The 26,866-nt window shown below is 38.4% G+C and overlaps 2 protein-coding genes across 2 annotated transcripts in view; one reads left to right on the top strand and one right to left on the bottom strand.

Annotated features, from left to right (window-relative positions):
- The window catches only part of LOC133639794 (SH3 domain-containing protein 19-like), a 62,624-nt gene extending 43,055 nt beyond the window's left edge, over positions 1 to 19,569 (top strand). The window contains exons 13-20 of the mRNA XM_062033405.1: positions 334 to 477; positions 544 to 589; positions 1,965 to 2,095; positions 13,049 to 13,089; positions 14,170 to 14,468; positions 17,370 to 17,510; positions 17,613 to 17,707; positions 19,346 to 19,569. Coding sequence (XP_061889389.1) covers positions 334 to 477; positions 544 to 589; positions 1,965 to 2,095; positions 13,049 to 13,089; positions 14,170 to 14,468; positions 17,370 to 17,510; positions 17,613 to 17,707; positions 19,346 to 19,453 — 1,005 coding nt within the window. The 3' untranslated portion in view covers positions 19,454 to 19,569. The remainder of the gene's footprint in view (positions 1 to 333; positions 478 to 543; positions 590 to 1,964; positions 2,096 to 13,048; positions 13,090 to 14,169; positions 14,469 to 17,369; positions 17,511 to 17,612; positions 17,708 to 19,345) is intronic.
- Positions 19,570 to 19,602: 33 nt separating this feature from the next.
- Positions 19,603 to 26,292, bottom strand: LOC133639795 (small ribosomal subunit protein eS1). The gene is made up of 6 exons (XM_062033406.1): positions 26,131 to 26,292; positions 24,670 to 24,773; positions 22,097 to 22,284; positions 20,018 to 20,226; positions 19,844 to 19,953; positions 19,603 to 19,766 (listed from the first exon to the last, which is right to left on the bottom strand). Exons 1-6 carry the CDS (start codon positions 26,190 to 26,192, stop codon positions 19,636 to 19,638), a joined length of 804 nt encoding a protein of 267 aa, XP_061889390.1. The 5' UTR covers positions 26,193 to 26,292; the 3' UTR covers positions 19,603 to 19,635.
- Between the last annotated feature and the right edge of the window lie 574 nt (positions 26,293 to 26,866).

Genomic DNA, 26,866 nt, shown 5'->3' with positions numbered 1-26,866 from the left:
AGATCGGTCTCCCCTCAAACCCCCGGAAGTCCTGTGATCTTCCCTCTGTCCCTCGCCCCCACTCGCTTTGTTTAGACTACTCCGAGTTATCTCTACTCTGACACATTCCAATCCAGAAGGCCAACACCTTACTATGAGACACTAAAGAAGGAAGAATACTAGCTATTCTTTATATGACTATAGGAGTTTAGAAAGAAGTAACACTTAAATATGGATATGATTCTGATCTGCTTCCAACAGAGTGAAGGTAAAAGAGTGCCGCCTGCAGGATGTGGTGGGGCACTGCCCCTAGCTACGTATGTCTGCACAATGACATTCTGCTTGTTGCCGCAGAAAAACCAAGTTGTGCTCCTGCTGGACGAGGTCAACCAGGACACGTTCCAGTGCCAAGTGGGAAACGCCCGAGGTCGCGTCCACAAGTCTCGCCTGCAAGTCATCACGCCTCTGCACGCCGACTTCCACGTGACGCCGTCGCAGGTGACCGATGCAAAACTCGACTTTGACCTTTCATGCATTTTGAACGAGTGAAGTTGTTGTTTGCAGGCTTCAAATGTGCTGAAGGTTCAAGCCCTGCATGACTTCACGCCAGGTCAGCATCTTTTCTTCATCTTTTAGAACGCATAAGCTTGCAGTGTGATGATAGCATGCCAGCTAATTAACTAAATGTACTGTTATCACATAAATACCTTATCATGTTATTTCAAATATATTAATAGTAACAAATAATGCTGTTATTTAAAAATTTATCAATAAAAGAAAAATGGAATACATTTTGATATACTGTATACAATATTATTTAAAATATATTAATATTAATAAATACTACATTTATTATTAAAAAATAATAAAATAAAAACAAACATTTATTAAAAAAAAGAATAACTCAATACATTTTGAAATGTTTTATAGATTATGTATTATATGTTAATAGAAATATATTATTTAGTAATGAATATAAATAACATAAATAGTAACATTTATAAGATATATTTAGAATAACATTTATAAAAATATTTGAAAAATAAAATACATTTTGAAATGTTTATACAATATAATATGTTAGTAATAATAAATCATAAACATTAAAAAAATTAAATGCATATTGAAATATTTGATAGAATATTTACAATATAATACGAAAAAATAATTGTTATTTAGTAATGAATATAATTAATATTAATAACATAGTATGTAAATAACAAATAGTAACATTTATAAAAAAGTATTTATAACATCTATACAAAAACATTTGTAAAAATATTGAAAAAATGAAATAAATATTGAAATGTTTTATACAATATCGTTTATAATATATTAGTAAAAATAAATCATAAACATTTTAAAAATTAAATATATTTTGAAATAATAAATCATAAACATTAACAAAATAAAATGCATATTGAAAGATTTTATAGAATATTATTTACAATATAATACAAAACAATTATTATATTATTTAGTAATGAATATAATTAATATTAATTAAAAAATTAAATACATTTTCAAATATTTTATAGAATATTATTTACAATTTATTATTATTGGAAATATACATAAATGATATTGATAACAAATATTCATACAAATAATTTATAACATTCATAAAAATATTTAAAACATTTAATATTTTTTAACATAATTACAAAATAATAATATTAAATAAAACTATTATTTTGAAATACACATCAATAAAATACAAATTATATACATTTTGTAATATTTTACAGAATATTGTTTACAATAGAAGAATTATAACAATTACAATAAAATATCAAAAACGCCCGCCTACCGCCCGAATGCAGCTGAGATGCGGGCGACCCCAAAATGGACCAGTGGCAGAAAATGGATGGATGGATATTATTAAAAACAATAATAAACAAACTATTTTACTTCTATATAAGTACCTAGAAAAGTATTGTATAAAAGTCATATATTGCTGTTTGATGAAGGCTTCTTTTCCTCAGAGGGTGAAGGAGAGCTGGCTCTGCAGGCAGGAGACATCATCAGCAGGGTGGAGAAGGTGGACAGTGAATGGTACAGAGGCTGCCTGCACAACTCCACTGGATTCTTCCCTGTCAGCTTCGTACAAGTACTGGTGAGATGGACTTTCACCTCAGTATTTACACTATAAACATCATTCTGCACTATAAACATCATTCTACACTATAAACATAATTCTGCACTATAAACATCATTCTACACTATAAACCTCATTCTGCACTATAAACATCATTCTGCACTATAAACATCATTCTACACTATAAACATCATTCTACACTATAAACATCATTCTACACTATAAACATCATTCTACACTATAAACATCATTCTGCACTATAAACATCATTCTACACTATAAACATCATTCTGCACTATAAACATCATTCTACACTATAAACATAATTCTGCACTATAAACATCATTCTGCACTATAAACATCATTCTACACTATAAACATCATTCTACACTATAAACATCATTCTGCACTATAAACATCATTCTACACTATAAACATCATTCTACACTATAAACATCATTCTACACTATAAACATCATTCTGCACTATAAACATCATTCTACACTATAAACATCATTCTGCACTATAAACATCATTCTGCACTATGAACATCATTCTACACTATAAACATCATTCTGCACTATAAACATCATTCTGCACTATAAACATCATTCTACACTATAAACATCATTCTGCACTATAAACATCATTCTGCACTATGAACATCATTCTACACTATAAACATCATTCTGCACTATAAACATCATTCTACACTATAAACATCATTCTGCACTATAAACATCATTCTGCACTATGAACATCATTCTGCACTATAAACATCATTCTGCACTATGAACATCATTCTACACTATGAACATCATTCTACACTATAAACATCATTCTGCACTATAAACATCATTCTACACTATAAACATCATTCTGCACTATAAACATCATTCTGCACTATAAACATCATTCTGCACTATAAACATCATTCTACACTATAAACATCATTCTACACTATAAACATCATTCTGCACTATAAACATCATTCTGCACTATAAACATCATTCTGCACTATAAACATCATTCTACACTATAAACATCATTCTGCACTATAAACATCATTCTACACTATAAACATCATTCTGCACTATAAACATCATTCTACACTATAAACATCATTCTACACTATAAACATCATTCTACACTATAAACATCATTCTGCACTATAAACATCATTCTACACTATAAACATCATTCTGCACTATAAACATCATTCTACACTATAAACATCATTCTGCACTATAAACATCATTCTACACTATAAACATCATTCTGCACTATAAGCATCATTCTGCACTATAAACATCATTCTACACTATAAACATCATTCTGCACTATAAACATCATTCTACACTATAAACATCATTCTGCACTATAAACATCATTCTACACTATAAACATCATTCTGCACTATAAACATCATTCTACACTATAAACATCATTCTGCACTGTAAGGAAGGGATAGTAGTTCTTTTAGAGTTGGGACACAATGGACAGATTCCGGCCAGAGAATCCTTTAATCATCGTTATTGTTGAAAGGTAGATTTAAATGTGTATGGTTTTGTGTGTGTGTGTGTGTGTGTGTGTGTGTGTGTGTGTGTGTGTGTGTGGTATTTAGTCGTCAACGCACACAAGGCTGGCTGCCACCACTGATTGAAACCGGCTATTCTGACAAAGACGTGCTTTAAAGGGGAAATGACGTCACAGATTGACCTATCAACCTAAATGCATAGGAACATTACAAAACTGGTTAAAGGCACACAATAGGCTTTCGTACACAGCCACCCCCAACTGTCCGTATGGCAGTTGAAACTAGAAGAAAGTCTATGAGGTAGTGTCCTCGTCATCAAGAGGTGGAAGCATGATCAGTCGGGCGACTGGGCGAAGGTAGGTGCAATTCTTCACTTGTATTCTGGCAGTCCAGACCCGTCCATCTGCTCCTGGATGTGTCTGAGTGATCCGTCCTACAGGCCACGATCCTCGGGGGAGTTGAGGATCCACTATCAAGACAACTTGACCAGCCAAAAGGGTCTTGCCATCGTTCCTCCACTTGTTACGTTCTTGCAGAAAATCCACGGCGGAAGGTGGGGATGAAGCACCAGCATCAGCCGCCCCATGAAGGGAGCTAGCTGTCTCTTGTAGAAGCTGTTTCCATGTGGAGAACTTACTGAAATCAGTAAGCTGAGTGGTTGAAGCACAGGAAATAGTTCCAACGAAGGCGGATTTCCTCAGCTCTGTGGCATCCGGTTCCAGGTCAGATGTAGGCAAATTGGGCCACTCATTTTCTGGCAGGTAAAGGAAGTGCGGGCCCTTATTCCAGCGGTGCTCTTGGATCATTTCCCAGGTTGACCACTTGTCAAGGAGATCTGCAGGCTGGATCTGGTCGTCCCAGCCAAGGTTGGACTTCCACATATCTTGGATGAGCACCTTACACCGAGTGGTAAATGGTACAATGAATCCTAGGGGGTCATAAAGCTTGGCCAGGACACTGTAGACATTTCGAAGAGTGGCAGCTGATGATTCTGTTGTGTGACGCTTGAAACTCAGAGTGTCATTCAAACAATCCCAGCATAGTCCAAGAGTGGGTTCGTGGAGGTTATCACTTGCTTTGGATAACCACAGCTCACTAGTTGCTGATCGTGCATCAGGTGGTAGATGGGCCACAACTTCTGGCATGTTGCTAGCCCACTGTCGGATCTCGAAACCTCCCTTGCTAAGAAGTTCACGCAGAGTGTCAATGAGAGCTTTGGCTTCTTCAACCTTACTCAGACTGTGGAGGCAATTATCCACATAGAAGGAGTGCTCAACCACTTGCATGAGCAGAGAGTCTGGTGGCTCATAGTCCCTGACGTGCTGCTGTAAGGCGTACACTGCACAACAGGGGCTGCAGGTTGTTCCGAAAGGTAGGACCTGCCATTCAAGGATCTGCGCTCTAGATTCCCTTTCCATGTTCTGCCACAGGAATCGAAGGAGTGGTTTATCATGGTCAAGTAAGCGGATCTGGTGAAACATTGACTTGATATCCCCGCTTATGGCTATTGCATGACATCGGAACCGCAAGAGGACTCCAATCATAGTAGGGCCCAACGTTGGTCCAGGGAGGAGATGATCATTCAAAGACTGGCCATTGTAGAAGAAAGAACAGTTGAAGACCACTCTGTCTTTCCCATTGTGGTGCACCATATGATGTGGTACGTACCACGACTCAGTACTCTTTGCTGCCTCCTCTGAAGGAATCTCAGCAACGTATCCTGTTTTGATAAGTTTGTCCATCTCTCTACGATAAGAGGTTGCAAGGTGAGGGTCTTTGGCCAACCTGCGTTCAATGCTGCGCAAGTTTGGCATTACAGCATCTGAGGGTGCACATAGCATAGTGCTTGGCTGGCGACGTAACAGGGGTGTCGCGTAGCGCTGGATACCATCAACAGGTACACGCTTAGAGTCAGTCTGTAAAAGAGAGAGACCTTGTTGGTCTTGCTTGGAACGAGATGCAATCTTCTCGCTGACGTAAGGGAGAGTATCGATCTGCCAGAGACGTTCCACATTCTTGAAAAGTTCGGTATATGGGGATTCAGTGGTAACGTGCAGACAGGAAGGCTGATGGGAAGATGCATAAATCACAGACGGACCTTGTAGGGACCAGCCTAGGTTGGTACAGACTGCTATGGGGCCGCCAGATGGGCCTGCTCGCACCGGCTCTGTAGGAGCAAGAAGCTGGGACATATCAGAACCTATGAGGAGTAGCGGTTGCGCTCGATGGATAGGCAGCAAAGGAAGTTCTCTGAGGTGCTCGTAGCGTTTTTGGAGGGCCGCTACTGGATATGTGTGCTGAGATAGGCTCAGATTCTCAGCCGTGAAGGCATTTTTAATCCAATACTTCTTGCTTGGCTTGAAAATGGGAGAGACGTGAAGGCTGACTGACGAACCATTGAGCACTTTCACTTCTTGTTGAACAGTTCTCAGGTGAAGGGTTTCAGGATGCTTAGCAAGTTGTAGTTGCTCTACTGCATAGGGGAGGATGAGTGTTCTCTCAGAACCATCATCGAGCACAGCAAATGTCTCTAGAGTGCGGTCTCCATTTTGTAAGAGCACTTTAACAACTTTCAGCAAAACTCTTTGAGGGCTTCGAGGCTGTTCCAGGTAGACTGTGGGATTTTGGTTACTCATCATCAGGACTTGTTGAGATGACTCTTGGATCGTGTCATGCAGTACTGTGAGGTGAGTCTCTTTGCATAAGTTACAAGGGCGTTTAAGCGTACATGCTGCAGCTTTGTGGCCACGACCGCACTTCCAACATCTGTTACCTTCTTGGATCCACTTATTGATCGCACTGGTATTCAGTTTCTTGAAGTCCAGGCATGAGTTGAGGTAATGTTCCTTACTGTTGCAAAATGGACAATAAGGACTAGGTTTAAAGGGTTTTGACTTTGTCAGATTGGTGCTCTGGCTGCTACCAGTTTCACCAGAACATAAGAGAATTGATGCTGTCCTTTGTTTGGGCCATGGACTATTATAATCCCTCTTGGCAGGAGGAGGCCCCGGGTTGTAGAGGTGAGTGACTCGGCTGGCGAGGCGCTTAGCTTGAGCTTTAACTTGAAGCCAGGATGCCAGATCGGGCAGGGTGTAAGTTTGGTTGGTACCTGGCTGTAGAATGCCTCGACAAAGACAGTATTCCATAAATCCGTCTCGGTGAGCAGGAGGCATTTTACTTACGAAGCGGTCAACGTGAGAACCACATTTGAGCTCGCATCCAAGGGGTCCCTCTAAAGTCCGCAGCATACCGACTAAGGTCTGAACTGAGAGAGCAAAGGTGTCGAAAGCTTCTGCATCCCCCACTCTGATGGCTGGTGAGTTCAGGATAGCTCCTAGTTCACTCTGTACTAGTTGTCTAGGCTGGCCATATTTGTCTTGTAGAGCCCCTAGCGCAGCCGTGTACGGGTTTGGGTCATACATGAATGACTTGGCTAACTGCAGAGCGTTAGGGAGTTTGAGCTGATTCAGTAGAACTTGATATTTATATTGCTCGCTCAGGTGAGGATGACTATTCATCAAGTTCTCTAACGCCATCTTGAGTAGGGCGAAATCACTTTCCCGGCCACTCTCAAACCTTGGAAGTACTGGTTTGGGAATGCCATAGGATGTAGCGATCAGCGTCTCGATGCCCGGGTAGGACCAGGGTGGTGCTGCCGGGGCTGGAGTAGCAGATGGTAATGTGTATTGAACATACTGCCCAGCAGCAGGAGGAGGTGCACCAGCTGGAACTGGTGGTTGTGGTACAGAAGTTTGCATGGTTTGTGGCACTGCGGCTGCATGTGTCATTGTTGATGCATAACTAGATGTGGGAATGACTGTCATATGTTGACTTGTGAAAGACACAGATGCAGGAGTTGTAGTGGGGGCTACTAAAGTCGGGACACAAGTTTGTGCACCTTGCACAGGAATGGGAATCGTTGTCAATGGCTGTGTAATCGGGATAGCGGCAGCGGATTTCATTGGAGTTATTGATGGGAGCTGAAGCATGTCAGCAGCGGGCGGAGCTGACGTTGTTGACATTGCATCATCTTCAGACTCCGACAGGAAAGACTTGACAATACGGGCAATGTGTAAGTCTTTCTCCAGTTTCTTTAAGCGTCTGCGCCGTTCCATTTCCCTTGCCATATTCTCCTTGGCAAGGTGAGCATCCTCTTGTAGTCTTTGTCCTTCTTTAGCTTGTGCATCCAATCTCTTAGCCTCCAAGTCAGCTTTCCTTTCCTCCTCTATTTCTTGCTGTAGGTCAGCAAGCTCCAAACCTTTAATTCGCTCCTCTAGGGCAGCTGTTTGAACATCCGGAATATTTTGGAGCAGTTGAAGCCCATGCGATCGCCGAGAGGATCGACGTGAAGAAGCAGATGACTGGTACTCTGACGCACTCCTAGCTCTGGTTGGCCTTGCTTCACCGTGTTGTCCTACTGGTAGTGAGGAGATTTGGGCAGCAGGCAGTTGAGAGGGAAGGAGGGTGACATCGTAAGGGGCCAAATGCTGTGGTAGTCGAATGTCTCTCTTTGGCCTGACAGAGGGCTGGTGATCAGCAGGTGATGACTCCATAGTGTCTGATGGTGGAACTCTATCCGGCTCGAAGGACCAATGTAAGGAAGGGATAGTAGTTCTTTTAGAGTTGGGACACAATGGACAGATTCCGGCCAGAGAATCCTTTAATCATCGTTATTGTTGAAAGGTAGATTTAAATGTGTATGGTTTTGTGTGTGTGTGTGTGTGTGTGTGTGTGTGTGTGTGTGTGTGTGTGTGTGTGTGTGTGTGTGTGTGTGTGTGTGTGTGTGTGTGTGTGTGTGTGTGTGTGGTATTTAGTCGTCAACGCACACAAGGCTGGCTGCCACCACTGATTGAAACCGGCTATTCTGACAAAGACGTGCTTTAAAGGGGAAATGACGTCACAGATTGACCTATCAACTTAAAGGCATAGGAACATCACAAAACTGGTTAAAGGCACACAATAGGCTTTCGTACAGCACTATAAACATCATTCTGCACTATGAACATCATTCTACACTATAAACATCATTCTACACTATAAACATCATTCTGCACTATAAACATCATTCTACACTATGAACATCATTCTGCACTATAAACATCATTCTGCACTATGAACATCATTCTGCACTATAAACATCATTCTGCACTATAAACATCATTCTGCACTATGAACATCATTCTGCACTATAAACATCATTCTACACTATAAACATCATTCTGCACTATAAACATCATTCTACACTATGAACATCATTCTGCACTATAAACATCATTCTGCACTATGAACATCATTCTGCACTATAAACATCATTCTGCACTATAAACATCATTCTACACTATAAACATCATTCTACACTATAAACATCATTCTACACTATAAACATCATTCTGCACTATGAACATCATTCTACACTATAAACATCATTCTGCACTATGAACATCATTCTACACTATAAACATCATTCTGCACTATGAACATCATTCTGCACTATAAACATCATTCTGCACTATAAACATCATTCTGCACTATAAACATCATTCTACACTATAAACATCATTCTACCCTATAAACATCATTCTGCACTATAAACATCATTCTACACTATAAACATCATTCTACACTATAAACATCATTCTGCACTATAAACATCATTCTACACTATAAACATCATTCTACACTATAAACATCATTCTACACTATAAACATCATTCTGCACTATAAACATCATTCTACACTATAAACATCATTCTGCACTATAAACATCATTCTACACTATAAACATCATTCTGCACTATAAACATCATTCTACACTATAAACATCATTCTACACTATAAACATCATTCTACACTATAAACATCATTCTGCACTATAAACATCATTCTGCACTATAAACATCATTCTACACTATAAACATCATTCTACACTATAAACATCATTCTACACTATAAACATCATTCTGCACTATAAACATCATTCTGCACTATAAACATCATTCTACACTATAAACATCATTCTACACTATAAACATCATTCTACACTATAAACATCATTCTGCACTATAAACATCATTCTGCACTATAAACATCATTCTACACTATAAACATCATTCTACACTATAAACATCATTCTACACTATAAACATCATTCTGCACTATGAACATCATTCTACACTATAAACATCATTCTACACTATAAACATCATTCTACACTATAAACATCATTCTGCACTATAAACATCATTCTGCACTATAAACATCATTCTGCACTATAAACATCATTCTGCACTATAAACATCATTCTGCACTATAAACATCATTCTACACTATAAACATCATTCTACACTATAAACATCATTCTACACTATAAACATCATTCTGCACTATAAACATCATTCTGCACTATAAACATCATTCTACACTATAAACATCATTCTACACTATAAACATCATTCTACACTATAAACATCATTCTGCACTATAAACATCATTCTGCACTATAAACATCATTCTACACTATAAACATCATTCTACACTATAAACATCATTCTACACTATAAACATCATTCTGCACTATGAACATCATTCTACACTATAAACATCATTCTACACTATAAACATCATTCTACACTATAAACATCATTCTGCACTATAAACATCATTCTGCACTATAAACATCATTCTGCACTATAAACATCATTCTGCACTATAAACATCATTCTGCACTATAAACATCATTCTACACTATAAACATCATTCTACACTATAAACATCATTCTACACTATAAACATCATTCTACACTAGGGGTGGGCAATTAATTTTCACCGGGGGCCGCATAAGCAACCCGAGCACTGCTGGAGGGCCACACGACAATATTTCAATTAAATTTTGCTCAATATTATTTTTGATATACCGTAAGATAAATAATAATGATGATAATAATAATAATAATTAATAATAATAATAATAATTTAATTTAACCTCACTTAACTTTATACAAAAGCAGATTGCTTTTGATGGTCACTTTATCCTCCATTGTCCAACATTTTTCCCCATCAGATTTGGACAACCATCTGTTGTTAAAAATAGTTTTTAATCATATTTATTTTATATTGTTTTTTATATTGGTTTTATATGTAATTGTTTTTTCTTTTTATTCAGTCATTGGTGGAGCTAAGGATAATATTTGAATATTGTTTTTAATATTGTTGTGCAGCACTTTGGAAACATTTTGTTGTTTAAATGTGCTAAATAAATAAAGTGGATTGGATTGTTACACCTGCCAGCTTGTCCCATTTCAGTCCTAACATGTCCAAACACGCATTTACCTATGTGAACCTGTGGTTGTCTCTTTAATTGACTGTATGGCTGCCACCTACTCCGTGATTTGAAAGTCTGCAGTTATCCCACGTAAGAAGAAGAGCAGCTGGAGGTGTCACGTACATCACAGATCTCATCCAAAGTTAGCGAAAAACAGTCTAAGTCTCCGGGCATACAGCGCAACAGAGTCCAATAAGCACTCCTTAATAAACTCTCCGTCAGAAAACGCCTTACTTTTTCTGGCGCTTTTGTGAGAAATGACGAAACTTGTCCTGACGGCTGCATCTCTGGGGGTGTGAAATATGGCACAAAGTCCTTGTTGGGTTTGCAGTTTTACCATCAACGCATCAGCCTCCCTTGCGCGCGCTTCATCAGACACATTCCGGTATTTTCCCTCGTGCTTCTTCGTGTAGTGGCGATTAAAATGATATTCTTTAAACACAGCAAGCTGTGTACCACAAATTAAGCACACGGCTTTACCATTAATTTATGTAAAGAAATACTTGCCAGTCCAAAACACGCCATTCGTCATCAACTTTTCTTTTTTTAGCATCTCATCACTTGTCGCTGTGCACCTGCACTCACAGGTTCCCCCCGGACATATGGCATGAATAACACATTTCAAAATAAAAGCAGCACAGTTGTATTGCGCGCACGACATAGATGTTTTTTAAACTTTATTTTGTAATTTGTTATTGCGCCGTTCAATTCACTCACAATCGCACACGCGCATACGTCCACACGGAAGTAATACAAATAACGCTTTTCAAAACAAAAGCAGCACCGTTGTATTGCACACTCGACATAGATACTTTTTGAAATGTATTTTGAAATTTTTGATTGGCCTCACGCGGGCCGGACAGGGATGCGCAAAGGGCCGGATGCGGCCCGCGGGCCGTACAATGCCCAGGTCTGTTCTACACTATAAACATCATTCTACACTATAAACATCATTCTGCACTATAAACATCATTCTACACTATAAACATCATTCTGCACTATAAACATCATTCTACACTATAAACATCATTCTGCACTATAAACATCATTCTGCACTATGAACATCATTCTGCACAATAAACATCATTCTGCACTATAAACATCATTCTACACTATAAACATCATTCTACCCTATAAACATCATTCTGCACTATAAACATCATTCTACACTATAAACATCATTCTACACTATAAACATCATTCTACACTATAAACATCATTCTGCACTATGAACATCATTCTACACTATAAACATCATTCTGCACTATGAACATCATTCTACACTATAAACATCATTCTGCACTATGAACATCATTCTGCACTATAAACATCATTCTGCACTATAAACATCATTCTGCACTATAAACATCATTCTACACTATAAACATCATTCTACCCTATAAACATCATTCTACACTATAAACATCATTCTGCACTATAAACATCATTCTACACTATAAACATCATTCTGCACTATAAACATCATTCTACACTATAAACATCATTCTACACTATAAACATCATTCTGCACTATAAACATCATTCTACACTATAAACATCATTCTACACTATAAACATCATTCTACACTATAAACATCATTCTGCACTATAAACATCATTCTACACTATAAACATCATTCTGCACTATAAACATCATTCTACACTATAAACATCATTCTGCACTATAAACATCATTCTACACTATAAACATCATTCTACACTATAAACATCATTCTACACTATAAACATCATTCTGCACTATAAACATCATTCTGCACTATAAACATCATTCTACACTATAAACATCATTCTACACTATAAACATCATTCTACACTATAAACATCATTCTGCACTATAAACATCATTCTACACTATAAACATCATTCTGCACTATAAACATCATTCTACACTATAAACATCATTCTGCACTATAAACATCATTCTACATTATAAACATCATTCTGCACTATAAACATCATTCTGCACTATAAACATCATTCTACACTATAAACATCATTCTGCACTATAAACATCATTCTACACTATAAACATCATTCTGCACTATAAACATCATGTTTGATGTTTGATCACATCATCTTTTTGTCCAATCAGTCGGAGGCCTCGTCTGAAAGGAAACCAGAAGTAAAAGTCAGGTGGGTTCCTTGCATCTCTGCCACAAACAGACTACCTTTAATAATAATAATAACAATAATATTAGTAATAATAATAATAATAATTATTATTATAATAATAGTAATAATAATAACAATAATAATAAAGATAATAATAATAGCAATAATAATAATAACAATAATAATAATTATTATTATTATAATAGTAACATTAACAATAACAATATTTATAATAATAATAATAATTGTTATTATGATAATAGTAATAATAATAATATTAATAATAATAATATTTATAATAATAATTGTTATAATATATAACAATAATGATAATATACATAATCATAAAGCCAGGTTCCTTGCATCTCAACCACAAGCAGACTACCTTTAATAATAATAATAATAACAATAATTATTATTATTATAATATTAATAGTAATAACAATAATAACAGCAATAATAATAATTATCATTATTATAATAATAGTAATGATAATAACAATAATAATAAAAATAAACATAATAAGCAAAGTCAGGTAGGTTCCTTGCGTCGGCGCCACAATAACAATAATTATCATAATAGTAATAATAACAAAAATCATTATTATTATAATAATAGTAATGATAATAACAATAATCATTATAATAATAATACAGATAATAATAATTATTATTATTATTATAGTAATGATAATAACAATAATCATTATATTAATAATAATACAGATAATATTAATAATAATAATAACTAGCAATAATAAACATAACAATAATCATAAAGTCAGGTAGGTTCCTTGCATCTCAGCCACAAGCAGACTACCTTTAATAATAATAATAACAATAATAATTAATATTATTATTATAATAATAGTAATCATTATTATAATTATAATACTAAAAAATAGTAATAATAATAACAATAATTATTATTATTTCAATAATAATTAACAATAACAATAATTATTATTATTACAATAAAATAATAACAATAATTATAAATATAATAATAATAACAATAGCAGCAATAATAATAACAACAATAATAATAATCACTATTATTATATTCTAAAAATAACCATAATAATAATAATGTCCTTCAAGTGGTCCAAGATGCGTGGCCAGGTTTGACTTTGAGGGCGGGAGCAGCGAGGAGTTGACCTTCTCAGAGGGCGACGTGATCCAGCTGAAGGAGTACTTGGACCAGGAGTGGGCCAGAGGACAGATGGGCGGCCATACTGGAATATTCCCTCTCAACTTTGTCCAAGTCCTGGAACATCTCCCACAGCAGCACCAAGTCCTGGAACATCTCCCACAGCAGCACCAAGTCCTGGAACATCGCCCACAGCAGCACCAAGTCCTGGAACATCGCCCACAGCAGACTACAAGGATAGCACTTCCTGGTGAGACTTTTAGCAACAACCATTGTGTATCAATCACTTGCCTCCTCAACAAATCTGCCTAGCAACAAGTGACTGGCACTGGTGGTGCCCTCAGTCTTTTTTCGGGTAACATGTGTTTTCTAACACATGGCTAGAAATTGCCACAAAAAGAAAACACATGCTAATGTCAACTGTTGCCTTAGCGGTGTGCACTACTGTATGATACTCCACAGTCTCCACTTTGCTGTAACAGCCCTCAGTCTCCTCCTAAATTAAATTAGTATTATAATACAGTAGCCTACATGGCTAGAAAGGACAAAAATTAACACACATGCTAACATTAGCTGTTGCCTTAGTCTTGGATGCTGCAACATGATACTCCACAGTCTCCACTTTGCTGTAACAGCCCTCAGTCTCCTCCTAAATTAAATTATTCTTATAATACAATAGCCTACATGGCTAGAAAGGACAAAAATTAACACACATGCTAACATTAGCTGTTGCCTTAGTCTTGGATGCTGCAACATCAATCAATCAATCAATCAATGTTTATTTATATAGCCCTAAATCACTAGTGTCTCAAAGGGCTGTACAAGCCACAACGACATCCTCGGTGTCGAGTGGGTCTGACATAATATTGTGGAAGTCCAACACATCAGCGAAAGTCCAGTCCATGGTGGGGCCAGCGGGAACCATCCCGAGTGGAGACGGGTCAGCAGCGTAGAGATGTCCCCATCTGATGGACAGGCTAGCGGTCCACCCCGGAGCAGAGTAGAAAAGAAAAGAAAAGAAACGGCAGATCAACTGGTCTAAAAAGGGAGTCTATTTAAAGGCTAGAGTATACAAATGAGTTTTAAGATGAGACTTAAATGCTTCTACTGAGGTAGCATCTCTAACTTTTACCGGGAGGGCATTCCATAGTACTGGAGCCCGAATAGAAAACGCTCTATAGCCCGCAGACTTTTTTTGGGCTCTGGGAATCACTAATAAGCCGGAGTTCTTTGAACGCAGATTTCTTGCCGGGACATATGGTACAATACAATCGGCAAGATAGGCAGGAGCTTGACCGTGTAGTATTTTATACGTAAGTAGTAAAACCTTAAAGTCGCATCTTAGGTGCACAGGAAGCCAGTGCAAGTGAGCCAGTATAGGCGTAATATGATCAAACTTTCTTGTTTTTGTCAAAAGTCTAGCAGCCGCATTTTGTACCATCTGTAATCTTTTAATGCTAGACATAGGGAGGCCCGAAAATAATACGTTACAGTAATCGAGACGAGATGTAACGAACGCATGGATAATGATCTCAGCATCGCTTGTGGACAAAATGGAACGAATTTTAGCGATATTACGGAGATGAAAGAAGGCCGTTTTAGTAACACTCTTAATGTGTGACTCAAACGAGAGAGTTGGGTCGAAGATAATACCCAGATTCTTTACCGAGTCTCCTTGTTTAATTGTTTGGTTGTCAAATGTTAAGGTGGTATTATTAAATAGATGTTGGTGTTGAGCAGGACCGATAATCAGCATTTCCGTTTTCTTAGCGTTGAGTTGCAAAAAGTTAGCGGACATCCATTGTTTAATTTCATTAAGACACGCCTCCAGCTGACTACAGTCCGGCGTGTTGGTCAGCTTTAGGGGCATGTAGAGTTGGGTGTCATCAGCATAACAATGGAAGCTAACACCGTATTTGCGTATGATGTCACCCAGCGGCAGCATGTAAATACTAAAGAGTGCAGGGCCAAGAACTGAACCCTGGGGAACTCCGCACGTTACCTTAACATAGTCCGAGGTCACATTGTTATGGGAGACACACTGCATCCTGTCAGTAAGATAAGAGTTAAACCAAGACAAGGCTAAGTCTGACATCCCAATACGCGTTTTGATACGCTCTAATAAAATATTATGATCAACAGTATCGAAAGCGGCGCTAAGATCAAGAAGCAGCAACATAGATGAAGCATCAGAATCCATCGTCAGCAATAGATCATTAGTCATTTTTGCGAGGGCTGTCTCCGTAGAGTGATTTGCCCTGAAACCGGATTGAAAAGGTTCACAGAGATTGTTAGTCACTAAGTGTTCATTTAGCTGCTGTGCGACAATTTTTTCGAGAATTTTCGAGATAAACGGTAGGTGGGACACCGGCCGGTAGTTCACCATGAGGTCAGGATCGAGGTTAGGTCTTTTGAGTAGAGGATGAATAACCGCTTTTTTGAATGCTAGAGGAACAGTACCAGAGGAAAGTGATAGGTTTATAATATTTAACACTGATGGACCTAATAAAACAAAAAGCTCCTTGATAAGTTTCCCAGGAATTGGGTCAAGTAAACATGTTGTTTGTTTTGTCCCATTTACACATTTTAACAATTCCTCCAATGTTATTTCATCAAAGAGAGAGAAACTATTTTGGAGGGCAATGTCCGTCGTATATACAGTCATATTTGTGTTAATAGAACCCACTCCACAGTCTCCACTTTGCTGTAACAGCCCTCAGTCTCCTCCTAAATTAAATTATTCTTATAATACAATAGCCTACATGGCTAGAAAGGACAAACAATAACACAGATGCTAATGTTAACTGTTGCCTTAGCTGTGGACACTACTGTATTATACTCCAGAGTTTCCACTTCGCTGTAGCGGCCCTCAGTCTCCTCTTGAATCTAATGAGTATTATAATACAGTAGCCTACGTGGCTGGATAGGACAAAAATTAAAACACTTGCTAATGTTAGCTGTTGCCTGGACGCTGCAGTATGATACTCCAGTCTTCTAATACATGAGTGAAAAGGACACACTACATAAATACACACGCTAACATGACATGGTCTCCACCCGGGTGCCCTCAGTGTCCTCTTGGATAAAATGTTGCATTTATTAGTCGTACAACAGCACTTTTAATAACGTGAGTGTGTCATTTGAACCACAGGTATGGCGGATCCTCCCCGAGCAGAAGCGGTCCAACCGGCTCAGGTAGCCAACTTTGACATCAGCCAGGAGTGGAGCAGCGGGCGACACAACGGCAGAGAAGGCATCTTTCCCACAGCGTTTATGGAGAGAATAAAGACGGGTATGACGCTCCATTAAGGAACCCTGTTTTCCTACTTTTTTACTTGGACAGTGAACTCAGCACCACCATGCTTTGCTGGAGTCTAATGGTGGGTTCATGCAGGGTTCCTGGGTGAGCAGTCTGAAGGTGACGGTGGCGTGCAGGGCAAGGCCATGTATGACTTCACCACCGACTGTGATGAGGAGCTGTCCATGCAGGTTAGTATCATGATATCATCTCCGTATCACGCTACAAGTTTTGTATCGGTCCATATCCAGAATCGTGTACAAAAAAATCATCTATTAGACCAGTTTTCATCCCACCGGAACTGTTCCGAGTATCATGATCGTTTGGTTCCCCAAAAGTACTTGTCCATAATATCCCGGATTACCCAGAATTCCTGGTTATCGGGACATTTTGCCTATTGAAAATGAATGGGCCCCAGAATTCTTGGTTTTCCAAAGCCCTGTTTTCACCTCATCCTGGAAAGTTTTCAATCAAAAATATTCCTTGTAGTTGGGACAACAAATGCTCCTATTTTTTACATACAAATTCCCGGAATTGATCTGTTACTACGTTTTTTAACCGATTACAAAAATTCTAACACCAACCCATTCTTACCATTTAGGACAATTGTACTACCGTATTTTTCGGAGTATAAGTCGCATAATAAAGAAGGAAAAAACATAAGTCGCATTTTTGGGGGAAATGTATTTGATAAAACCCAACACCAGACATTTGAAAGGCAATTTAAAATGTCTAAAGAATAGTGAACAGGCTGAATAAGTGTACGTTATATGAGGCATAAATAACCAACTTGTATGTTAATGTAACATATTATGGTAAGAGTCATTCAAATAACTACCGTAATTTCCGGACTATAAGCCGCACCTGACTATAAGCCGCACCAGCTAAATTTAGGGGAAAATACAGATTGCTCCATATATAAGCCGCACCCGACTATAAGCCGCAGGGTTTTGATGTGTAATTAGCGTAGTATATAGGGGTGCCTGCTACCACGGAGGGGATTGTCGGGACAGAGATGACTGTTTGGGAACGCAAAGCGTCCCATTTATTAACAATAAATCTTTCAATCAAACTTTCACATCTTTGACATGGCGAACAGCATTCGTGCAGAGTACAAATAATACAACGGTGCAAAGTAATACAAAGTGCTCGCCTGTACGTTATCAAAATAACCAGCCTACCGGTATATGAAAAGTCAGTCAATAATCATTGTGTCATCGTCTTCCTCCTGCGTACTAAAACCACCGAAATCCTCTTCGTCGGTGTCGGAGAAGAACAGGCCGTAAATAAGCCGCACCCTTGTATAAGCCGCAGGGACCAGAACGAGGGGAAAAAGTAGCGGCTTATAGTCCGGAAATTACGGTATAACATATAGAACATGCTATACGTTTACCAAACAATCTGTCACTCCTAATCTCATGAAATCTTATAAGTCTAGTCTCTTACGTGAATGAGATCAATATCATTTGATATTTTACGGTAAAGTGTTAATCATGTCGCAAACTATGAAAAAAACTGCGACTTAGTCCGAAAAATACAGTAGTATCAATATTTTCAAAGATTCATGGTTTTCCCTAAATTTCCAGGAAATTCCCATTCAAATGGATGAAAGTCATAGTTCTACAATGCCCCAAAATCTTGCGCCATTTCAACCATCCACTGATACTGTATCTACTGCAAAACATGTTTTTCCTTTCCCAAAATTCCCATTGACAATTAATGAAAATCCACTGCAGTCAAGAAAACGTTTTATCAAACGATGTGGATTACATGTCTATGTGGTCCTAGTCCCTATGCAGGTTAGTAAAACTCCTTGTCCTGTGTTGCAGGTTGGAGATGTGATAGACAACCTGGAGGTCCTTGATGATGACTGGTTCCTGGGTGACTTGAGGGGGAGACGGGCCTTGGTACCCAGAACCTACGTTCAAGTTATCTGAGAGCTCTTAATCACGTGCGGTATTTGAATACTAACCTTAGTCTTTGTATTTGTGAGCAATAGATGTATAATAAAATGGTAAAACAGCACCATCTAGTGGCCTCTCTGTACTGTACAACACCTGCTCACACAGATAAAACAGGCAGAAAGTTTTGTCATTTACATTTTTTATTCAATGTGTGTTTAGACCGTCTCCTGGATAGGAGGCTCGTATCCATCAGCCCTCTCCACTTTAGCTCCAGTGTCGTCTGTGGCTGCTGCTTTGGCGGGGCCGCTGGACCAGCCCTCGCCGTGGAGCTCCATCAGTTTGCCCACTGCAGGACGCCATGAGACGGGACAATGAAAAACACTCCAACAAACATGTGTTAGAAGGGATGGAGTCATCACTTACATTCAAACTTGGGCTTCTTCAGCATCTTCACCTTGCGGACGTAGACGTCGTGCAGAGGGTAGATGGACTGGCACGCCTTCTCGATGTCCTTACCAACGCTGTCAGGGATCCTGCAGCACGACAAGAAGGTCGGTGAGCAGGTGATCCACGTTGAGGAGACTTGAGTGCACTTACAGCTTGTTGACCACTTCCTTCAGGTCGTTGGTCTGCACCTCGCGGGTCATGATCTCCATCATCTTCTTGCGGATCTGCCGCACCTGCTGGTGCTGAGCATAGGAGGTCTTCCTGATCTGGTTGGTGCGCTTCTTGGTGAAACCTACGCAGAAGAGACGCAGCAGGTAGCCGTCGGTGGTCTTCACGTCCACGTGGGCCTCGATCATGGTCTGGAGGACGGAGGGGAGATCAACATTAAGACTAACTCTGGTAAGTTATTTAGAGGTGGGGGGATCATCCAATTTTAGATGCATCACAATTCAGGCATGGATTAGTAAATGTCAATCTATTTATTGTTAATAAAATAATGCAGACAGTTGTAAAATGTGTGACTGCCATGAACCACCTCAGATCTGACCTATTATAGGGCACTTTAATAAATGTAACAATTAATTTAACTTGGTTTTTTTTAATTGAAAGTGATACAAGCTTATTTAGTGAAACAAAAAGAAATGTAAAACTGCATCAATACACAAATTGAAGATTCATCAATCGATTTTTAATGAAATCGTGAGGTGGCCAAAGATTCTCACCTAGTATTAATATTGCGCAAGTATGACATTTACTCAGCTGCAACTAGTCTCCACTTGGATTAAGCTGCCCTTAAACAACATGGCAGAACAATACTAACTATGTTAGCTACCTCTTTGTTTACAATGCATTTTTTCTGCTGATCTACTCTATTTTATGTTGCAGCTGTTACATATATTGTACATCGTCATTTGGATTTGTTATGCAATATAACGTATGTAATATTTGTTAAATATTACTTATGTTATATTGCTACTATGGTAATTTTTGGGTCTACTTTATACCTTCTTGTGGCCTTGCGTGCATTATCATTTGTAAAGGAGCAGAACAATTTCCCTTGTGCATCATTAAAGTTAGTCTAAGTCTCTACCACAGAGAGGCATTTATATAAATTGTACATTTGACAGCTGTACACCTCAAAGAGTCCTAGAACTTGGTACTTAACACATGCTAGTCAACATCAATCAATCATCAATCAATGTTTATTTATATAGCCCTAAATCACAAGTGTCTCAAAGGGCTGTACAAGCCACAACGACATCCTCGGTACAGAGCCCACATACGGGCAAGGAAAAACTCACCCCAGTGGGACGTCGGTGAATGACTATGAGAAACCTTGGAGAGGACCGCATATGTGGGTAACCCCCCCCCTCTAGGGGAGACCGAAAGCAACGGATGTCGAGTGGGTCTGACATAACATTGTGAAACATGCCTAAAATGTTCGGTGGTGGGTCAGGAAATAGGATGGACGTGAGCACGTGTCATCCCAAACAACGCTACTCGCAGTTTTAATATTTTCAAACAAAACTTTTCATCAAACAATTCCAAAATATACTTTGTATCTTTTATTAATTTAAGTCCAGCAGGAGCCTAAATTGTTACTCGTGTGTATTTTAGGTTACATGCATTAAAAAACATTTTATTAGAATACATATTTGGGTTAAAACCATTAAACAACTATTATTTATATTATACAGTTAATTTTTTTTTTTCTTCCTTTTTTCAAGTATTGTATTTGTAGGTCTTAATTGCTTTGTACATTTCTAATAGAAGTATTGTAAAACTGGGATTGGGTTGGAGTTGCTCTATTTTTAGATTAACATTCTGGGATTTTTGTAAATATATATTTTTATATTTCATATGTCACGTTTCACCAGACATGAAAAATTGGGGGGTACACCAACATTAGCCGCCAGATGGCAGTAGAGTGCTGAATATCTTAAAATGTGATTTGTGGCAAATCAAACAGACTACAGCGTCAGTTGCTATAGAGTGGCGCTTTCCATCATTTTCCGCAGACTGCATTGCAAAATGCTTAACCCCCTCTTCCTCTTACGCAAGAGCCACCCAGGAATGGGGCCATATGAATCCCTTCCCAACTGTACGTCAGCAGCCAAAAGGAGCCTTTCGAAACTGTTTTATAACCGTATAAACCAAATGATAAACTATTGTGTTGAATGGAATCATCACCCCGACAATCCAATGGTAAGGCGCCCAAAGAAGCCTTACCTGCCACTTCTTGACCATGGAGCACATTTTGTCGCGGGTCAGGTCCATGCCGTGGAAGTTGGTCAGACAGTTCTTGCCCTGGATGTCCTCCGTGATCAACTTGAATTTGCGGAAGGCAACCTCGTCGTTCTGGAGGTCAGCGAGGCTCACCTCGAACACACGACCCTTCAGACCGTCTGAAGCGATTCCTAGGAAATCAGGATGACACAGTCGTTAAAAACAGGGAACTGGGGGCCTTAGACAGGGGGAGGGGATTATTAACAGTTCCAAATACCAGTCTTTGGCACAAAACTTTCGGCCTTCTGTTAGAAAGCTGAAGATGAAGAACTTCACCTTTCAGCACGACAGTGACCTAAAGCACACATCTAAATCCACGGCTTCATCAGAATAAGCTTGAGGCTCACTAAAAAAAAACAACTGTCTATGGTCTGTAGTACCAAAATACATTTTAGTAAGAGTGCTGATTTTAAGGAATGAACAAAACATTCTCATCACCATGACAGAGTCATCAAAATGTTGTCATCTGAACATTAACTGAATCAATCACTGAAACTTTAGAGTATTTAGCTACTGTATTGGCACAAAAATGAAACAGTGCAGAAGTAAAACCGAGAAAAACACTGGATCTTGTTGGAAGCGCGAAGTATGCGATGTTATGCCCTGTTTGGGTATAACAATTTGTTTGCTGCCACTCGATGTCATTTTTATCACCACCACTGGAATACATTACATTTCATTAGTTCTCTAAACTTTAAAATATAATTGACACAAATGATCACAGCATCGAGCAGTGGAAACATGGGTTTATTTACTATAAAGTTTGTATTTTTAATTGTTGGAATGAAAGTTGTTTTGGTAGCATCTAAATTAGCATGTCGTGATACTTTGTACTGGGATCACGTCTGCGGCGAGTAGATGTGCGGAGGGTTGAAACAGCGTTTGTCAGTTCTGCTAACAAGGTTTATTTTGCTAGTTATTGTGTTCAAACACGAGTTGTTTAAAGGCCTACTGAAATGAATTTTTTTTATTTAAACGGGGATAGCAGATCCATTCTATGTGTCATACTTGATCATTTTGCGATATTTTTGCTGAAAGGATTTAGTATAGAACGTCGATAAAGTTCGCAACTTTTGGTCTCTGATTAAAAAAAACCTTGCCCCTACCGGAAGTAGCGTGATGTTGTCAGTTGTTCACTCCCTCATATTTTCCTATTGTTTTCAACGCAGCTAGAGCTATTCGGACCGTGAAAGTGACGATTACCCCATTAATTTGAGCGAGGATGAAAGATTTGTGGACGAGGAACGTTAGAGTGACGGACTAGAATGCAGTGAAATACATGTTTTTTTCCGCTCTGACCGTAACAGGTACAAGCTGGCTCATTGGATTCCACACTCTCTCCTTTTTCTATTGTGGATCACGGATTTGTATTTTAAACCACCTCGGATACTATATCCTCTTGAAAATGAGAGTCGAGAACACGAAATGGACATTACAGTGCCTTTTATCTCCACGACAATACATCGACGAAACTCTTTAGCATGAGCTAACGTGATAGCATCTGCCTCAAATGCAGATAGAAACAAAATAAATAAATCCCTGACTGGAAGGATAGACAGAATATCGACAATACTATTAAACCATGGACATGTAACTACACTGTTAATAGATCTCAGCCTGGCAAAGCTTAACAATGCTGTTGCTAACGACGCTAAGGCTAACTTAGCAACCGGAGCTCACAGAGCTATGATAAAAACATTAGCGCTCCACCTACGCCAGCCAGCCCTCATCTGCTTTGCTCAGCAACACCCGTGCTCACCTGCGATTGACGGCGCGACGAAGGACTTCACCAGATCATCCGTGCGGTGGGTCTGCTAGCATCGGCTAGGCGTCTGCTAGCATCGGCTAGGCGTTTGCTATCCGAGTAAGTGGTCCTTGTGTTGCTACAGCCACCTACAACGTTCTTTGCAGCCTCCATTGTTCATTAAACAAATTGCAAAAGATTCACCAACACAGATGTCCAGAATACTGTGGAATTATGAAATGAAAACAGAGCTTTTTGTATTGTATTCAATGGAGAAGGCATACCTCTGTTCCTCGGGCTACGTCACGCGCATACGTCATCCTTCGAAGGCTTTTTCAACCGGAAGTGTGGCGGGAAATTTAAAATTGCACTTTATAAGTTAACCCGGCCGTATTGGCATGTGTTGCAATGTTAAGATTTCATCATTGATGTATAAACTATCAGACTGCGTGGTCGCTAGTAGTGGCTTTCAGTAGGCCTTTAATGTTCACAAAATATTGTTTTTCATGGGAAAAATGAGGTGGATAGTAAGTTTAGTGTGTTCTTTCAGATTTCAATACGTCAGGGACGCAGGACGCGTACTTAGCAACATTACTGATGTAGTTTTGTTGCAAGACAAAAAGTTAAATACTGATATACGTCAAAATGACAAATATACAGATAATCGGTCGATCTCTAATCCTCAAATCTAATGGTTAGTGTATTAGTACAACTCCACATACCCTTTTACTACACTTAAGGTACCAGAGGTGTTATACAAAAACAGACTTACTGGTTCCCTGAGTCCTGGTGACCAAGGTCTTGCCAATATTGCGGATGTTGAACATGGCTGGTGCCTTGACATCGTACCAGTCCTTCTTGGAGAAAGGGTCCACACTGCAAGAAAGAGACAAAAAGCTTTAGGGGCAGTCACCATTCAAAACATGACTCACGCAACCAAGGATGTATGGTATAAAGTACAGCAGTATAAATGTATTCAATCAAAAATATCTGTACTTTTGTATTGGTCATGATGGCATGCCATGATGACACTGCTGGAAATGTAAGCCAAGGCGCTTGTAAGTCAACACACACACAGAGCACTTACAAGCAGTAACAGTGTGGAGACAGTCGATGTATTTATATAACTAACATTAAGGTGATACTATAAACACTGAAGAGCTGCTCTGCAAGTGGTGCTATAAATTAGAGCTAGCTAGCAGCTAACGTCCCTCAACAGTGTTTTAGCTACTTCTAAATCACCAATCCTCGCCTCCATTGCGACAAATTAACGGTTTCTTACAATGATCATTCATGCAGGACGAAGAATAGTTGCATGCTTCATTACATACCGTAGGAGGATACAATAGTTAACAGCTAGAAACAAGCTAGCACTCCTGAATGTAAACAAATGGGTGTATAAATATCGACTAACAATACCAGGTCCAAAACTTTTAAATAGTCAATACTACAATAATTACATCAATATTATTTTTAAACAAAATTCTTTGTCTGTTTTGTTTCACGAAATATGTACGATCCTATAACTACTTGGTATTATATCCATACCCAAATTTGAACTATGACCCACAACTGTTTGCTTGCTTACTAGTAAAAGAGCAGTTATCTAATATGTTTACTATATTATTTAATACTATCATTGATTACAATAAAAAATGTATGTTAAATGTCTCGTAAGATTTTATGATATGATTTTGTGGTCCCCTTTATTCTGAAAAGTATCGAAATACATGCTGGTACCAAAATATTAATATCAGGACAACAGTGCAAGCAACTTAAGTGTTAGAATGTTGACTATCTAGTAAAGGGTTAGTTATGCAGTGACGGCCAAGTTAGCCACAGTAAATATGTTATACACGCAACACCTCCACTGTATGGATATTATTGGCACTTATTTAACGTTTCTTTTAAAGGCTGGTCGTTAACGTGACACTGGCTAGCATGTCATAGCTAACGAAGATGTCAAAAACTAAGTGCGACTCACATGAGATAAAACTGCAGGTAGGACAATACGAGTTATTCAAATTAATATGAAGTTATAAGGCCATACTATATAAATAATGCCGTTAGGGGTGCTAAAAGGAAGCATCAGGGTTAGCAACGCCGAGGCCGGTGCGAGGCCAGAGCAATCCGCTGAAAATCCCAATCATCCTTCATCGTTTGCGTACGTTAAATGCACCGGTGTAAATAGGACACACTCGATGTCGGTCCGCGGCACGAATTTGTTACTTACATCTTCTTTTTGGCACCCTTTTTGCCGCCTTTGGTCAGCCTCTTATTCTTGCCGACTGCCATGTTGGCTACAGGGAGTGAAAGAGGAGGAAGAGGGGAACTCGCGCGAGAGTTAAAGAGAACGAGAGCGGGAGTCGTGTCCCTTCCTGTCTTCTTTAGCTTCGCGAGTACAACGACAGCGCCCTCTGTCGGCCGATTGAACATTACAATAACTGTACATCGTTTTAACATGTGAATAGAAGAAAATTAGTTTGTAATGGTCATTAACACAAATATAAGTAACATCTACAAAATATTATTACATTATAATAAATTCAATAAAATAGTCGAAATAAAAAATGGTGACTTATTATAACATAAGATTATAAAATTACTTACATGATTTAATTATTTTTAATTACAAAACCAGAGTCCGTTTTTTGTTTTAAACTATTGATTAGAATGACATTAACACAAACAATTATCAATCATATACATACAGTGTAAATTAAATAAAAATAAATTGTATTATTTAATTAAAAATAGAAATAACAAAAACATTAAGTAATGAAATAATAAAAACACACACATAAAAGTGATTAATTTAATTCATAAAAACAATCTAAAACATACTGCTGAATAACTTACATGCATACATGTTTTTGTATTTTTTTGTATTTATTGTATATATTAGTTTTTCAAATCAATAACATTAAGATAAGGATATGTGAATAGAAGAAAATTAGATTGTAATGGTC

The sequence above is a fragment of the Entelurus aequoreus genome, linkage group LG22 (genome assembly GCF_033978785.1).
Source record: "Entelurus aequoreus isolate RoL-2023_Sb linkage group LG22, RoL_Eaeq_v1.1, whole genome shotgun sequence".
In the NCBI taxonomy this organism is placed as follows: domain Eukaryota; kingdom Metazoa; phylum Chordata; class Actinopteri; order Syngnathiformes; family Syngnathidae; genus Entelurus; species Entelurus aequoreus.
The sequence above is the reverse complement of the archived record's forward strand: the minus strand, read 5'-3'. Positions and strand labels throughout refer to the sequence as shown.

Bases quoted from the DNA above. Each gene is read 5' to 3' on its own strand.
- LOC133639795 (XM_062033406.1), bottom strand. From the start codon at position 26,192: ATGGCAGTCGGCAAGAATAAGAGGCTGACCAAAGGCGGCAAAAAGGGT. The intron at 20,227-22,096 runs GTAAGGCTTCTT...TCCGTCCTCCAG, and splicing joins CCATGGTCAAGAAGTGGCAG to ACCATGATCGAGGCCCACGT. The intron at 19,954-20,017 runs GTAAGTGCACTC...GTCGTGCTGCAG, and splicing joins AAGGAAGTGGTCAACAAGCT to GATCCCTGACAGCGTTGGTA.